This window comes from Dromiciops gliroides, chromosome 4, assembly GCF_019393635.1.
Source record: "Dromiciops gliroides isolate mDroGli1 chromosome 4, mDroGli1.pri, whole genome shotgun sequence".
Lineage (NCBI taxonomy): Eukaryota > Metazoa > Chordata > Mammalia > Microbiotheria > Microbiotheriidae > Dromiciops > Dromiciops gliroides.
Window position 1 is genome coordinate 75,611,388 of NC_057864.1, and position 18,564 is coordinate 75,629,951.

Below are 18,564 nucleotides of genomic sequence, written 5' to 3' on the forward strand. Positions count from 1 at the left end.
TTTTGTGTTTGGGTTTTAGATTCTTGCTTCCTTGTTTGACGACTTCCTTGATCTTGATGACCACTGGTTTCTCATCTTTGTGGTAGGAGGGGCTAAGGGGTTGGCCTTGGGTGAAGTAGGTACTAGGGGACTGATGTGAGTGTTTGCACAAAGGAGATGGCTGTTCTGCCATGGACTGTTTATCTGGCAACCTAAAATTTTATATTTTTGTGGTTTCAACAAAAGGAATTGAGATACTCACTTGTGTTTCAGGGATGAATAGCAGGTCATGATGTCCAGCATAAAAGGAATTGAGTGTTCTCTCTTTCTTTAAAACAATTCCAATTCATACACATTGCCCCCAACTTTTTTCCTCCACAGACTTGCAGACCAGGAAAATTTCACTTTTTTTTTTTTTTTAGTGAGGCAATTGGGGTTAAGTGACTTGCCCAGGGTCACACAGCTAGTAAGTGTTAAATGTCTGAGGCTGGATTTGAACTCAGGTACTCCTGAATCCAGGGCCGGTGCTTTATCCACTGCGCCACCTAGCCGCCCCCAAAATTTCACTTCTTATAGGAACTGGGTCCAATGGTGAGGTGGAGGTAGAGGGAACTTATGCAAAGGGGGGATTACTCTTCTCAATTTTGACACAATTGGCATATGTCAGCCTGGAGGGTTGAACCAGAAGGAAACTGTCTCTGGTGTGGTCTCCTGTTCTTGTGGCAAACTCACCACCTCTTTCTATTAGTCTCAAACCAATACCAGTGAAAGCAAGAGACAGAAAGAAAAGGAACACTTGGACAACCTGGAGTATGTTCTATTGTGTAAGAGGATACAGGAATCCCTGGTGTTGTGCCAGGGCTTGTCCACCCTGGAAGACATGGAAGCACTCACAGACACACACTGGCAAATGATAGCGACGCAGGACCTGAAAAGAGGAGGATCGCTCCATTTGGAACTACAGCCTTCAGTGTATAGGGAAGGTAAAATCGTTAGTCTCTGTGTTTGGGAGCCACAGTCAGGTGAGAAAGAGGGGCTCATGCCACAGTATTGGAATAATATGAAAACTTTTGTGAAGCAAAACATTAATGTGGTTTCTGAATCAGCTCAGAATCCTCATGTTCTCTTTTCTGTGACCCTTTGCCCTGTATTGATAATTATTTTTGTAGGTCCTAGAGGAGTAGAACCTTAATCTCCATCAGGTCTCTGGATTATGTCCCTTACCTATAACTTAGATATGGGGTCCCTGTGGGTCCACATGTATTGATATACAGACATCCCATTCCAACATATAAAAAACACATACATATGCAGATGAAATATATACTTATAATATTTATATATATAATATGTAAAAATGTAATGCATTTTAATGGAAAATTTTCACCAGGCCAACATCGATCAGCTTTTGAGCTCATTATTGGTAAGCAATCTGTCCCCCGAATCCTCTCCTCCTTTGACAGACACAAGGAAAATGGGTTTTGAAGAGCTATGCAGAAAGAACCCAAAGCTAGCCATAGAGAGAATGAGTGAAGACTTTAAGAAGTATTGTGAAAAGAAACCTATAATTATAGGTGAGTGCCAAAACTCCAGGAAGTAAGGCTTAAATCCTGAGGGAGAAGAAAGAGAGTACCCAATTCAAAGCACATCAGCTCACGGTGGAGCTGTTTTGTTTTAGAGGGGCATTGGTTGTAGGCAATGTCCTTGGGGGAAGATACCCTGTCTTCTCTACTCTATACCTAACTAGAGTAGGCATCATGGACATGAGGTCATCTATGCATTTAAATACACATAATTAATTGAGAATTATGGTTATAATAAGTTGGCCACCAAATCTAGGGGTGTTAGTCTTCCTCTTCTGTATGCAAATTGGTTTAAAGAGAAAGGTAGCTAGAAGTGGTCCAAGTTAAAAATGTTTCCTGTATTACTTGTTTCCAGATTCTTCTGCAGCTACAGGTAGCCCTCTTTTCCACTGGCAATCTCTTGTTCTTTGGTGATGGTGCCATGGTACCATGACTTTCCCCTAATTTCTCACTCCTTTCCTCTTCAGCCTTCCACTCTCCCTTTGACAAACCCTCATTTAGTCAATTTCACCCAACCATTGTTGTGCAACTATAGGAGTTCTCAAGTTTTAAAATCTTATAATGCTTCTAATTTCCCATTAGGAAAGCCAGTGGAAGCACCTAAGAAGACACCCTCTCGTTTACAATTACCGAGTACCTTATCCTTCCTCAAGAAGGGAAGCGGTATTTTAAGGAAACCCTCACTGAGACCCAGGTAAGAAATAGAGTTTGCTATATATCCTGTACCTCTGCAGGCCTGACCTCTCTCCTGAGTTCCACTTTGTTTTGATCCTTCTATGATCTGATACCAATAAACTTAATATGTCTGATACCAGTACTTCCCCTGATAGGTCTGATACTTCCATTTATTTTTCTAAACTTCCTACCTCTGTATATATTAATGGTGTTACCATTCTCCTAGTCAGACTCAAAGCCTTAGAATCCTTCCTGATTCTTTCCCTTTCACCTGCCTCTCACATTCTATAAGTCACCTGGATTCTCACTTTGACAGTGTCTAGTCATGATGTCCCTTCCCATTGTTTCCACACTAATCAAGGCCCTTGCTACTCCTCATCTGGAGAGCTGTGATTGCCTTCTACCTGAAGCCATTCTTCCCTTGGATGCATCAGGGAATCGTAGAAATATAAAGGAGTAGATGTGAAAGGGAACAAAGAAGTGATGTAATCTAGGAGATCATCACAATCCCCTGCTTAAAGATGATAACTCCTCCTCCAGTAATGGGGAATTGACTTCATTCTGTGGCAATCCATTCCATGTTTGAAACATTCCATTTCTTAAGAAGGTTGGGGGGGGCAGCTAGGTGGCGCAGTGGATAGAGCACCGGCCCTGGAGTCAGGAGTACCTGAGTTCAAATCCGGCCTCAGACACTTAACACTTACTAGCTGTGTGACCCTGGGCAAGTCACTTAACCCCAATTGCCTCACTTAAAAAAAAAAAGAAAGAAAGAAAAGAAAAAAAAAGAAGGTTCAGAAGGCAAATCACCAGATTGTCCTGACTAGGACAGAAGGCAGAAGAATGTTAATGTCACCCATTTTTCTCTCAGAGCCTGTTACAGTGCCCACCATAGAGAGAGTGCTGAATAAGGGTTTGCTAAATGGATTAATTCCTTCTGAACGCTACATAATTAAGATATGATATATAGAGCTTCAAGATTTATGAGATAATTTATTTATACTTTATTATTATATCCTCACAACAGCCCCATGAGACAAGAACTCCAGAAGTTATCTTCATTTTACAGATGAGGAAACTGAGACTTAAATGACTTGTCCATGGTCATGCTATTAGTAAGTGCTAGAAGCATATTTTTCACCCAAGGATTAAATGAGATCATAATTACAAAGTACTTAACACAGTTCCTAGCACTTGTTAGGTGCTATATAAAACTTAGCTAGTTATAGTAGTAGTGGAAGTGGTGGAAGTAGCAGAAGTAGTAGTAGTAGTAGTCTTCATAGTAATAGCCATAGTCTTATTCATGGCTAAAAGAAAAGAGAAAGGGACACACACACATATGTGTGTATACACAAAAACATTTGTAACAACTCTTTAAGTGGTGGCAAAGAATTGGAAATTGAGGATGTCCACCAACTCGGGAATGGCTGAACAAGTTGTTATATATGATTATGATGGAATACTGTTGTGCTATAAAAATTGAGTAGGATGCTCTTAGAAAAATCTGAAAAGACTTATATGAACTGATGCAATGTAAAATGAGCAAAACCAAAAGAACATTGTACACAGGAACAACAGTATTGTATGAAAATTTACCATGAATAACTTAGTTATTCTCAGCAATACAATCATCCAAGGGAATTCTGATTTATGATAAAAGTTGCTGACCATCTCCAGAGAAAGAACTTCTGGAGCCTGAATGCAAATTGAAGATACTTTTTCTTTATTTTTCTTGAGGTGTTTTTGTCTGTGTTTTCTTTCACAGCATGACTTATGTGGAAGTGTGTTTTGCATGACTACATATGTATAACTTCTGTCATATTGCTTACATTCTCAATGCTGGGGAGGGGAAAGAGAAAGCAAATTTGGAACTAAAATTTGAAGAAAAAAAAAGAATGTTAAAATTGTTTTTACATATAATTGGGAAAAAATAAATATTAAATGTTTTAAAATATGTCCTGCCTTCCTGGCAAATCCATTTTAGTCAAAGTCACATTTTTCTTTTCTAATCATTCACAAACTCTCTTCTACCGGTCCTTTCCTTTTTGTTGTTATGGTGTTTTTGTTGTGGTGGTGGTTTTCGGAATCTTCTTGCTTTCTTGTCAGAAATTGAAGCCTTTTATTATCTCTGGTCCCTTGGGGTCTTTCTCCTCATCCCTGTTTCCTCAGAGATCACAGATAGCAATAAAATACCTAAGTGGGCCAGCTAGGTGGTGCAGTGGATAAAGCACTGGCCATGGATTCAGGAGTACCTGAGTTCAGATTCGGCCTCAGACACTTGACACTTACTAGCTGTGTGACCCTGGTTGAGTCACTTAACCCCCATTGCCCCACCAAAAACATAATAATAAAATAAAACAAAATACATAAGTTATTTCAGGGAGTCATGTGGTAGAATGGGAAGAATCTTAGACTTGAAATCAAGAAAGCAGTTTTGAATCCTATCTCTGCCAATCTCCTAGCTGTGTTGACCATGCAGCAAATTGCTTAGTTTTTCTGAGCATCGCTTTCTTCTCTGTAAAAGAAAATGTAATACCTATTAGTACTTGATTTAATTCAATCCAATAAATATTTTTAGTACCTACTAAATACCTACCAAGTACCTCCCAAGCACAGGCACTGTGCTAAGCACTGAGGATACATAATAGTTCCTCATGAGATTATTGTGAAGATCAAAAGAGATGATGTAGGGAAAGCTGTTTGCAAAACTTAAAGCACTATATAAATGCCCCCTATTATTTGGGCACCCTAGGATTGAATTCATCTGACCCAGATGAACCAACCTAGGGCAGTTAAGCATTCCTGGATCATCTCCTAACTTATCTTGAGTTTCAATTTGTATAACCCCTGAAGATTTACAAACCACTTCCTTCGCAACAAGCCTGTCGAGCAAATGCTCACATCCTTGTCCCCACTCAACAGAGAAGGAAAGTGACATTCAGTAAGATAGGTCAAATGACTTTTTCTGTCATCACCCAGTCAACAAGAATTTATTAAACTCTTACCATGTGCCAGGCACTGTACTAAACTCTGGGGATACAAAGAGAGGCCAAAAAATGGCCCTTAGCCTCAAGGAGCTCACATTCTAAATGAGGAAACATGAACAAATAATTATGTGCACACAAGATATGTACAGGATAAATGGTAGGTTATTTTAGAGGGAAGGCATGTAATAGCTGAGACTGAAAAACAGGTCTTATGATGCCAGGGCCAGTTCTCTTTCAAGAAGTTCATTGGTTGAACTAAAGCTAACTGACTGAGTTGGTCTGCTATTTCAATGTCATCCAACATGAGTTGTGTGATTTGCTCACTCTGCAGCCTGAGCAAGCAGAATAGCCCTAAGAGGCAAGGGCAAAGGTGTTCCTATAGTAACTCATCAGTAGACAGAGGAATGTCTACACATGGAGGCAGCAAAGCCTCACCCCATTGGTGACACAACAATCTGAGAACAACCACCATAGGAACCCTAGAATGGCCATTCAAATGGTCACCTGCCTCTGGCTGTTACCAGTTATTTCGTTGTCGTGGTGGTAGGAGAAAGCAGGGCAAGTTCATCTACGTGAGCGTCTGGAATTTGTTCCAGAAGCACCACACAAGGGATACAGCAAACTAAGACAACTACTCCCAGTGGTCTTGGGTTTCTAACCCCCTGTGTCTCCATTTGTGAGATTGTGGAGAGTTCTGCACATGAACTAAGAAAGTTGGGAATTGCTGGTAGGAACCCTGTTTGTCTTTGGGTAGGGAGTAGGGGTAAACCAGGAGCATGGTCTGGTGCATAAAGTCCTGGCCTCTGTTGACTCAGTTTGTGTCTGTCTCTGTGTATGGGAAGGAGGAAGGGACAACATTTATTAAATACCTATTATGTGCCAGGCACTATAAATATGAACTCATTTGATTTTCATGACAACCCTGGAAAGTAGGTGCTATTATTATCTCCATTTACAATTAATAAAACTGAGGCAGCCAGAAACTGACTTGCCCAGGGTCACACAGCTTGTGACCTTAGATCTTCTAACTCCAGGCCTACTGCTTTCTCCATCATGCTACCTTGATGCCATGGGAACCCATACTTATCCTTAAATAAATAGTCCTTCACAGGCCCTAAGCACTCCTTTGTTCAACTCTTCCCTGATATATATTTTTTTCCTTTGTAAGTCCTTTTTTTTCCCTTAGGACTTTTCAAAAGCCTGAGCCCATGACGAGCTTTTAGCCTTCTTAACACTATCCTTTTTTGTTTGTCTAAAAACAATCCTGAGTTATATGTCCTCACTTCTGCATTTCATCCTGTGTGTTTAATATCTTTAGCCCTACCAGAAAACAATCATAAAAACTATTCCACTAAGTTCTGGTGATACCTATGAAGTTTCATTTATAGCTGAGCATTAAAATATCAAGTTCATGGTTTTTCAGTCACACTCTGCATTGTTGTATAGATCTTTAAAACAAATTTATATTTATATTTAAAACAAATTTATATTTCTCTTTCTGATGGGAGAGAGAGAGAGAGATGTCCTTCTTCATGTACCTAATTGGGTTTAGAAGTTGTATCTGAGCAGTTTCCTCCTCCTCTGTGCCATTTTCAGTTTAAAATGTATATTGATCTAATCAGATCTCCAAGGAGATGCCTTCATTCCTCTGGGCTTCATTAGATTTAGCCATGCTATTATAGATGAGGATCATAGGTCTATATTTGAAGCAGAGGTCATCTAGGCCAACTTGATTATTTTCTAGATGAGGAAGTTGAAGGTCAGAGAGAATAAGTGACTTTCTAAGGTCAAAGAGGAAGAGAGTCAGGATTCAAACCCAGGTCCTCTGATACCCAAATCTTGTGCTCTTTCTACTATGCTATGCTTTCATAGCCACATGTTCTTCATTCTAATGCCTTAAGTCACTGTCCAGAAAGCCAAATCCTATTCACTGACATCGTCTTAGTTCACTTTAAGCATCTTCCTTTCTCTTCTAAAGCCCTCACCTTCAATTCTGCCAGATAATCTTCCCAAAACATCACTGTTGTACAAGATACTTTCCTATTCAAAAAATTTCAATGGTTTCCTATTTGTCTGCAGAATCAAGTCCAAACTTCTTAGCCTGGCATACAGTCCCTAACACTCTGGATTTAATTGTATATCTCCAACCCAAACTAATACTTTTCTAATCTCATCAATTGCATTTCTGTCTCTATCTTTGCTCTTCTCCTTGCCTGTGTGAGATTAAAATTGGATATTAGATCACAAATCTCCCCTACTTAACCTTTCCCTTAATTTATCTCCCAGACTAGTAAATGGAAGAAGCTTCTGGTTTTCTAGTTAGAGCTTTTAATGTATGGTAGTCACAAGGTGATGTTGATTAGAAGGATAGGAAAGTAGAAATACAATACAAATCGTCTTAAGTCTAGGCTTAGTCTATATTCCGTATAAAACTCACCAAAAGCCGAAGGCCACCTTTGGGGAGAGAGACCGAGTCAAGCATGTGCTGTTAACCAAGAGCCGGGCCGAGTCAAACTCCAGTCAGCATCTGTCTGTGCAGCGCAGCCAGGACACCAGCAGAGAAGGAAAAAAAGGCCCCACTTCCGTTCTCTCCTTGCCTTTTAAGCTCGCACCCCGGAAGTCAAGTGCTCAGCAGGCAATCTGGCGTGGGTTGCAGGCGGACTGGTGTGCGTAGCTCATGCTGTTGGTCTCCTCCCCAAAAGGGTGGTCCTAAAAAAAAACTGGCATCTCTCCATTATCTAACCAACTGTTAAAACTTTACTGTTCCTTGACGGAACAGTAAAAATAATATAATAACTATTGCTAACTAATAATATGTGAACAACAATATAGAAAAGGAAGAGAGGAAAGTTTTGTCCAGAGGGGCGATTTTTTTGTCCTCATGAACTGACGCTTTGACATAGTCTTGCAAAGGGAGAGAGAGCCTCTGCAGAGAGTACATGTTACAGATAGTGTATATTATAACAGAAAGGAGATAGTAAAAACTAACAAAACATATAAAGTCTCTGAGTTCTCTTGTCTTCTTGAAGTGGTAAGATGTCATCAGGAGGAAACTGGATTCTGGTCTGGAAAACTGGATTCCTTAATCCTATCTACTGTGAGAGTTCTCCAGTCTGGACATTGTGTCAGAAAGTATCTGTGTATTTCTGGCAGTGAATTATAAACAAATGTGTTGAGAACGATATAGGAATCTCTTAAATCTACTGGATCCAATCTGGTGTACTGTCTAGTGGCCTCACAAAGTCTATCATAAAATCTGTTTGGTCTTTCATTAGCCTCCTGAGGTAGGCTTAAAAATTTCTGCCAGTTTTCTGGTTTTCTAGAGCAAGATTCCATTCCCTTCAGAAGTGTTTCTCTAGCATCTTTTAATCTTTAGAAATCCCTATCATTATTATAATTCCACTCTGGATCCTTTAGAGGCCATTCCACATAGGCCTTACCCTTTGCAACAAGGGCATTTCCTGCTGAGATAATATCTGTAATCTCAGTTGGGGACAGTAAAGTTTCCATAAGGCAAGTAACATCAGCCCAAGTGGGTTGGTATATATTAAATATAGTCCTTAACTGTGAAATTACAGTGTTTGGATTTTTCTCAAAACTAGGGATGATTGATTTCCATGCGCTCAAGTCACTTGGTTTAAAGGGGCTATATTTTCTGTCTTGAATTGGTGTTCCTTTTTTGGTATGTTCTATAGTTTCCTGCAGGGGGAGCAGTTTCTGCTGATCTGATTCTAAACTTGGATCATCTCTAGTAGAAAGAGCCATCTTGATGGCTCTCTCCATATGTGACAATTTCCCCCATATTATAACAATGATAATAGCAAAAATAAAATCCTTAGTCATATGAACTATGGATGTGGTATTAAAAGGTATTTCAATTGCAGGCATAAAATTTCTACTTATATTAAACGTATTTTCCCAAAGATTCACACTTAGACTATTATACAAAAAACTTTTTGCTGCCTGAATGAAGAAAAAACCAATAATGTTATGAAGGACCATTGAGTAAACTATTCCTCTAAGTCGGGACGTTATGCTGTCCCAATATATTCCAATGAGAAAAATCAAAGGGATGGTAGAATATTCAAATCTAACTGACTGTTAAAACTTTTTACCACACCTGGAATGCATTTCCTTCCACTCAACGGATCTAAACTTCACTTATACTGCCCTGGTCAGACCACATTTATACTGGGTACAATGCTTTGTGCCAAATTCTAGGACATAGGCTGGCATATACATGCACCTCCAAAAGATGGTGATTGTGACATTCAAAGATTAGTTGAAAGAACTAGGGATGTTTCACCCATAGAAGAGATAACTTAAGGTAAGTAGTCATGTTCTGTAGAAGTAAGAGTAATCAATGTGAGTTGGAAGGGCTTCAATTTAAGGGAAAACTTCCTAACTATTGGCTCTGTCCAAAAGTGGCATGTGCTACATTAGGAATAAATAGGTTTTCCCATCATTAGAATTCCTTAGGCAGAGGATAGAGGACCATCCATTGCTGATACTGTGAGGGGATTCTCATTAAAATATGGATTGGGCTGGTTTACCTTTAAAATCCCTTACACCTCTAATATTTGATGTTAATCTATTCTTCAAGACCTAGTTCAATTCTGAACTTCATGATACTTTCTTTGACTGCCCTAATGTTCTGTGATCTCTTCCTCCTCCAAACTCCTCTGCCATCATCTGTACCCATTAGTTTGGTACTTCATAGATACTATATTGTCTTTTTTATTAAAGTATCTTTATGCTTATTTACTGATCTGCACACACACGATGATGCAGATAGACAGATAGACAGACAGATAGATAGATAGATAGATAGATAGATAGATAGATAGATAGATAGATAGATAGATAGATAGATAGATGAAAGTCAGAGATAGCTAGCTAGAGATAGAAATAGAAAGATAGATACTATATGTATGTATAGTCTCCCCAAATATATATGGATTGTATCTCAAACACTTGTATCTTATTGAAATGAAGCATGACATAGTAGATAAGAGCTTTCCTTGAACACTGGAAGTCCTAGGATAACATCTGCATCTGGCAAATGCGAGCTATGTGATTGCCCTGGACAACTCTTAAAGACAGAGTTACAAATGAGTTGCTACAGTATGCTATGTCAGAACTCCCCTATAATGATGAAATCAGAGGTCTAGTCCAGAAAGAAAATCCTCAACACATAGCATGGTGTACTATGCTTTCATGCAGAAGGTGCTCAATAAGTGTTTGTTATTGATCATGGTCGTGATGACAAAGACATCGTACTCTAGATCTACAAGCCTTTTTCCCTTTCTCTTGTCAAGTCTACCTAAACTCTACTCAGTCTGGCACACCAAACCTCATAAAACTAATTTCAGTCCAGCCAAACTGATTTATTCACCAAAATTTTCCTCTCGTCATGGTATCAATTCCTGAGATTCATTTGTGTCCGCTTCTTTCTTCCCCATTTTAGACACCACCATCCTTATTCCCAACCCTAACCCTAGTCTCACTTCCCTTCCTATTATAAAGAAATGTCATACAAGACACACTCAGAGAATCAGAGAATCCTAGAGTTGGAAGCACCTTTTAAAAAAAGGCACCTATCTTTTGCCTTTTGAACTTTATATAATCCTCTTGGGTCCTCTTTCACCCCTTCACTCATTCACTACAGCTAACAGAGATGGATTCTTCTCCTTCAATATTGCCAATTGTTTTTAGAACTTTTTGTAGTCACAGTACAAAAGAAAAAAAAATCTCTTGCCCTTCCCCCTTCCTGGGGTTCCTAGTTGATTGGACCAAACTTGAGAAAGATGCACAAACACTCAAGTTTTTCCTCGAAGAAGATTACAGATTGTGTTGGTTCTTCCCCCAAACCTAAATCCATTTCTTAAAGCTCCCTCAAGGCTTCCATTCCTGTCCCTACTCCAGTGTCCCGCTAACAAAAGGAGAATATCATTTTTTTACAGGTAAGGAAAAAGAGGCTCAAAGAAACTGATTTGACTTGCCAAGAGTCACACTGGTAGTAAGCGACTAAGCCAGGAGCTAAATTTCAGGCCTTTGGCTCCAGATGCAATGCTCTGTCATACCATAAAAACCTATGTCCCTATTGAAAAAACTATTGTGTCTGCCACTGCTGCTTTCTTCTTGTCTTGCAGGAGTATAATGGAAGTCCTCCAACACCCCATCCATTTGGATTACTTCAAGGAATTCCTTAAAATAAACAAGGCTGAGAATCTGCTGGATTTCATCCTTGCCATGCAGAGGGTCTGCAGTGAATCCAATGAGAAATTACAAAAATCTCTCATTGAAGCCATCATCAAGACTTTCATCCACAGTAAAACTAATGTTGGTATGAAACTTCAACCCACCCCCCATCCCCACCTCATAAGCTTCTCTCCCAAGTTTCCTAGAATGGGTATGGAGTTCTCCAAACCTTTCCAAATATGGAATTCTTCAAGAGGAGCTCACAATGCAAGTCAAATACATAGATGGATGGATGGACAGACAGACAGACAGACAGACAGACAGACAGACAGACAGATAGATAGATAGATAGATAGATAGATAAGTAGGTAGATAATCTTAGTGTCTATAAGGAAGTCCAGGAAAGGAAAATGCCTATTGATCACAGAGATAGACTATCACCATGTATCATGGGGATAAGGGGTTATGTGTAGGGCATTGAGAGATGAAATTTGAGAAGAGAGGCAGGTAGGAAGAGAGAAGTGGCATGTGGTGAAAAGTCAATGAATGTAAAAGGAACTTTAGTTTAATATGGTAAGTACTATGTCTGGCTCTCTTAAACATGATCCAAGGGTAATGGGGATAGTTGCTACTTGAGATATCTCTGAATTTCTTTATCATAAAAGACTCAACTGTATTAGAAAACTGGCCCCTATTACCAAGAAAGTACTGAGCACGAGACAGCAGACAGGCAGAGGAAATGTAGGCTCAGTACCTTGCTATTTTAGTCACCTTGCTACTGGTTAGTAATTGTAAATCCTACTCCACAAATAATCAAATTTGCCAAAGGAGAATATAGTTAAATGTAGACTAATTATCCATAAACAGAAGTCACTACTCTTCCTTCTCCTTAAACATCCCAGTGAGATGGTAGCATAATAGAGCTCAGCTACAAGCCCCCTGCCTTCCCCCAGCTATGGTGCTGACAGAGCTCAGCTACTGGTGACTCTGCTACTCTTCCTCATCATGATACTGCCAGCATTCCTTCTTACAGTCTCCTCTCCTCCCATATAACAAAATTTGGGGAAGTATAACCAGGAAAAGGGTAGAACTAGTATGTGTCAGAGGTGGAATTTAAACCCAACTATTTCTGACTTTATCCACTCACTACACAAATAATCAAATCCAAAATCAGAGGCATCATGGGAATGTCTTTATCCTCAGGTCCCAAACTTCAAGATAAAGCTTTGTCTAGAGTGTTGTACATTCTAGGCACATGAATTTCTAAGAGGGGAAAAAATCGGGCATCATCAAGTCCAGACTATATTTGGCCTCCTTGAAATAAATTCTGTCCAAGTGATATATCTAAGTCTCCAAGGGCCCCTTGAGAGCTAGTCTTTCCTAGTCCATCATGAGGTAATTTCTTTCTAACAAAGTCAACTTATAGGAATAACATTTGACTGGGGAGCAATCTTGGACTCTGGCCCATCCTAATTTCCCAACAAATGTTGAGTCAAGGCTGCCCTGGTAGGCATCCTTTGAGACATTTTTCTCCATTTTTTTTAAAGAATGAGAAGGAAACATGGTTTGGGATATTACAATAAGGGAATAACTATGAAGTCTATTTTCAGTGCATAAAGTAGCCCCTTTTCCACCATTCTTTTTGGCATCATTCCCAGTCTTCAATACTCTGGAATAAACTGTGTATGAGAAGTTTTCTACTCCTAGGAAACACTGTCAGGTCTTTACTCCTGCTAACAGAATCCAAATTTTTGTGATTTTTACACTTGTTAGCTCCATTCCTAGACAAAGCACAAATCTTGTCCAGATAGACTACTTCAGCGTATCTATTGATATCTGCCAAGTGCTCATGAATCAAATTTTGAAAGGTTTCAGGCACATTACCTAACCTGAAAGGCATAAGCAGATATCTTCTGAATATCTGAACCATGTCCAAAATACTGTCATCCATTCCTCCCTAACCCTAATTCTAAGAAGATAAAATTTACTACCTGAAAGTTCTGCTTGCTATAGATGGGGGAAGAGAGCACAATGGGTGGTGCAGTGAAAAGAGCTCTGGCTTTAGAGGCAGAGAACTTAACTTTAAATCCTAGTTCTGAATGAAGCAATTATTAAGCATTTACTATGTGCATAGCATTCATTGTACTAGGTGTTGGGAGTACAACAGAACATTAAGACAGTGTCTGCTCTCAGCTACATTTCAGTGGGGCAGAAAAACACATAGAAACGTTTAAGCTCTGTGTCCCATAAAAACAAAAGTCCATTGGTCTTTAGGGTGCAGCAGCAAAGCTGATAATAATTGCTCTTTTAATTACATTTTGGCTGATGAAATCTAGCCATTCCTAATGTTGAACCACGTAGCAACACTGAAGACTTTGGTGACAAGGAAAATAGATATGAATATAGCACCTAAAGGAGCAATTGTCAGGCTATATCTTCATAGATGATGGTGGTTGTGAGCACTGGGTTGGAAGAATTTCTATTCCAGAGGTTCTTGGGCTCAGTGTTTAGAGCTGTTCCAATTGGGGTTTGAGGGGGAATGATGGTGGCTAAAGTGGTAGTGGTTTTTTGACTTGTCTGGCACATCCTACCTCCCATTTCTCCATCATAGTGCCTTACTGCTTCAGCCACCTGCAGTGTAAGTGGCAATTGGAAGTTTGTGGGGATGTTGTTCAGTCATGTCTCACTCTTCATCACTGTTGTTTTTTCCATAGCATAGCACTGTCCTTGGGGCTTTCTTAGCAAAGATACTGGAGGGGTTTGCTATTTCTTTCTCCAGTGGATTAAGGCAAACAGAGTAAAGTGACTTTGAACTCAGGTCTTCCTGGCTCCAAGCCCAACTCTCTATCCCCTGAGCCACAAGGCTGCTTCAGTTGATGGCGAAAGCTGGCCCCTTCTTCATAAAATTTTATTCCCTGTATGATGACTGTGAAGGATGCACCAGAAGTATAACAAATGGTATGGGATAGGGGGATGGGGTCCTACCACTCTCAAGGCTCTTACACTTATTTGCCTGTTGGTGACAGTTAATCAACAATTGTTGGGTCTAATGGACCTTTCTCTCTTGATTAAAAATTCCCTCTTCATTTCTGGTTGGATTTTCCCCACCCCTTAGTAGAAAATACTTGCCTGAGAAGTTCTTTTGTACAATTGAATGTCCAGGTCATAATAATGGAAAGACTTTTATGACATGGTTACTTCAATAGCCTAAGAGACCTGGAACCCCCTACTTATCCACAATTGCACAGGTTTCAGATTCTTGCCCCTTTTTAAATTTTTCTTCATACCCCCAATTCTTTCTGTCTATCATTCTTCCCAACCAGCTGATCACTTAGCTGAACTGTGAGATGTCCAATTCTGGACATGTTTATAGACCCTCTAGTCAATTTCTTAATTTCTCATTTGATCCTTTATTATTACCATTAATATTGCCTCTGCCTGGCCCCAAAATTCTTGTGACCATCAAAATTCATCAATATAAGCTTCCAGTGATCAACTGCCTTGTCATGTTTTTAACCTGTTACTCAAATATGGATACCCAAACCCTACTAAGAAATCTCCATTATAGCATCTATAAAATGTCAACAGTCTCCTCTCTTCTAAAAAGGACATTCATAATGATGCCTTCTAATTTTAATTATCATTGAAATCTTTCTGTGCCTGACCTGCCATGAACATGTGAGCTTAATCTTCAGAGGGTAGTTCTCACTGACCAAGGAAAACCATTAGGTTAGCAGACTGAGGCAAGATTGGGGCTGCAATTGCTTATGCCCCTTAAGAGAGTAGCCAAAGAGAAATGAATGCACTGGTTCTTACTGTGACACTACTACTATAACCAGTATTGCCTGGTGAACAATCTGTGCCTGCTCCTCCAGAATCTCTAGAGGAAGAGTAGTGTTGTCCATGATTTACAAAGTCTCAGTCTTTACCAGACAGGGATGCTGGGATATCTCAGAATTGCCTTATCATCATAGATTTGCCTATATGGGAAAAAATGCCCCAAAGGCTGTAAAACTATGCATACCCTTTGATCCAGCAATACCACCACTAGGTCTGTATTGCAAAGAGATTTTTTTTAAAGGGAAAAGAACCTATTTGTATGAAAATATTTATAGCAACTCTTTTTGTGGTGGTTAAGAGTTGTAAATAGAGAGAATGCCCATCAATGAAGGAATAGCTGAACAAGTTGTGGTATACGATTGTGATGGAATATTATTGTGCTATAAAAAGTGATGAGCAGGATGATTTCAGAAAAACCTGGGAAGCCTTATATGAACTAATGCAATGTGAAATGAGCAGAACCAGGAGGACATTGTACACAGTAATAGCAATATAGTACAATGAAGAATTGTGAATGACTTAGCTATTTTCAGCAATACAATGATCCAAAACATTCCCAAAGGACTCATAATGAAAAATGTTATCCACCTCCAGAGAAATAACTGATGTTTTTCAATTAAAGACTGAAGCATACTATTTTCCCGCCTTCCTTTTTTCCTTCTTTCCTTCCTTCCCTTCTCTCCCTCCTTTCCTTCTTTTCGCATTTTCTTTTACAAAATTACTAATATGGAAATGTTTTACATGATTGCACATGTAAAACTTAAATCAGGTTGCTTACCAACTCAGGGAGATAGGGAAGGATAGAATTTAAAACAAAACATTTTTTTTAAATGGTAAAAATTGTTTTTACATGTAATTGGGGAAAATAACATTATTTAAAGGAAATTTTTTTTTAAAAAAGAAGAATACCCCTTTTCAGGAACCACCTTACAAAGACAAGAGTAGGTAGAGATTTTTGTGATGTGAACTTCCAGATTTAGAATATCCCCCATCAATTTATGATAATGCCTGAAATTCCAACACATAATCACAACTAGCAGCTTCTCTGCTATGAATGCACTCTTCTCTTCAAGCAAAACAAATACATGATTTAGCCATGTCCAAAAAACCACAACCTGCATTCTGAGTCCATTATCTTTTTATCTGGAAGTGGGTCATATGCTTCATTATGAGTCCTTTGGAATTGTGGTTAGTCATTGCATTGATCAGTGTTTCTAAATCTTTCAAATTGTTTATCCTTATAATATTGTTTTTATTGTATAAACTGTTCTCCTGGTTCAACTTATTTAATTCTGCATCAATTAATACAAATCTTCCCAAGTTCCTCTGAAACAATCAGTTCATGAAAGTCATAGACCTGAGGTTAAATTCTATTCCATATACTGTTTAAGTCATTGGAGAAGTTTATGGAGTATTTCTAGAAAGATTTCTATCTAGAAAGTTCATTGAGGGAGTTTTTATTTTTATCTATGTATTTTCAATAGCTAGCATAGTATCTTATGCATAGTTCAGTGCTTAATAAGTATTTGTTAAAAAATTAAAAATTATACAAACATATGTTGCTAAAAGTAGTGAACTGTCTTAAAAACATGGCTATCTAGAAAAGTTTGTTTTAGATAGTTTAAATTATACTCTATATAAATGCTAACTGGTCAACCACTGCATACTGGGCCATTACCAGTCTTCTTGACTTTTGCGTTGCCACTGGACTTCCAATCATCTTGACTTTTGCATTGCCACTAAACTTTAATGACTCTGTTGTTAAGATAGAGTGAGGCTGATGAATTTGCCCAGCTCTGCCTCACTTAAATCCAATCCGTGTGCAAATCAAAACATCATGCTTGTGATGTCATTGGTCCTCTTTGAGATAGAAGCCCAAAAATGAAGGACAAATTACAACCACAAACGCTAAGTAGTTGGTTGTTTATGTTCAATCTAAATGATACATAAAGCTATCTCTTGAATATGTCTCTGAATTGAAGGAATGATAAGAACAGAAAGGATATATATTTAAGCTAGTTGGATTGGTGGGAAGAAGACAGAAAAAGAGAAAAGACCTATGGTTCCAAAAAGATTTCCTGAGTACACAAGAGGGGAAAATTTATCCCATATTGAAAGGTGGGTGAATATACATGTGTCAATGAGTCATAAAAGGGATAGTGGATGGTGAACTGGCTTGCCTTGTGTAACTAAATGGCAATATATTAGTCAAAGAGATCTCAGTCAGACTTATCTGCTAAGCTGGACAAAACTACTTGAGTAGAATTCCCAACTTTAGAATACCCTCACACCTTGAGTCAAGCCATTTCAAGTTAAGAAAGAAGCCTGGAAGAGAGAAAAAGTGGAGTAGAGGAAGGGCCTGGTGTCAGGGAGGAGGACATTTAAAAGGATTAACAGACATTATTTCTGGGTAATTAATCATTTTCTTAATAATGCTAGCATTTTATTCAAAGAAGGACTGTCCATTTGGCCATCTCTCTTGGATCGAAGAGGACTCTTTGGCAGTGGGTTTACAGTTTATATGCCCTTGGGAGAGTAGGTGTTCCTGAGGGTGACGATCAACTCTGAATATCACATTGAGAGGTAGACCCATTTCAATAAGGGGCTAGGAGCTATGACTTTTTGTCATTTACTTCTTTTTTTTAATTATAAAAGCATTTTATCATTTTCCAGTTACATGTAGAGATAGTTTTCAACATTTGTTTTTATAAGATTTCTAGTTCCAAATTTTTCTCCCTGTCTCCCCTCCCTCCCTCCCCAAGACAACAAGTAATCTGATATAGGTTATGTATGTACAATAACATTAAACACATTTCTGCATTAGTCATGTTATAAGAGAAGAATCATAGCAAAAAGGAAAAACCTCAAAAAAGAAAAACAACAGCACCAAAAACAAAAGAAATGGTATGGTTCAATCAGCATCTATATTCCACAGTTTTTTTTTTTTCTGGATCTGGAGAGCATTTTCCATCATGAGTCCTTTGGAACTATCTTGTACCATCATATTGCTGAGAAGAATCAAGTCTATCACAGTTGATCAACACATAATGTTGATGATACTGTGTACTATGTTCTCCTGGTTCTGCTCATCTCACTCATCACCAGTTCATACAAGTCCTTCCAGGCTTCTCTGAAATCTGCCTGCTCATCATTTCTTACAGCACAATAGAGCTTGTTCAGCCATAGTCCAATTGATAGGCAGCCCCTCAATTTTAAATTCCTTGCCACCACAAAAAGAGCAACTATAAATATTTTTTTTTGGTGAGACAATAGGGGTTAAGTGACTTGCCCAGGGTCACACA

General features: G+C 38.8%; 1 protein-coding gene across 1 annotated transcript in view; it reads left to right on the forward strand.

Annotated features, from left to right (window-relative positions):
* RGSL1 (regulator of G protein signaling like 1) overlaps window positions 1-18,564 on the forward strand; it is a 68,745-nt gene that overhangs the window by 19,886 nt on the left and 30,295 nt on the right. The window contains 5 exon segments of the mRNA XM_044003129.1: window positions 20-82; window positions 728-962; window positions 1,443-1,553; window positions 2,145-2,256; window positions 11,374-11,567. Coding sequence (XP_043859064.1) covers window positions 20-82; window positions 728-962; window positions 1,443-1,553; window positions 2,145-2,256; window positions 11,374-11,567 — 715 coding nt within the window.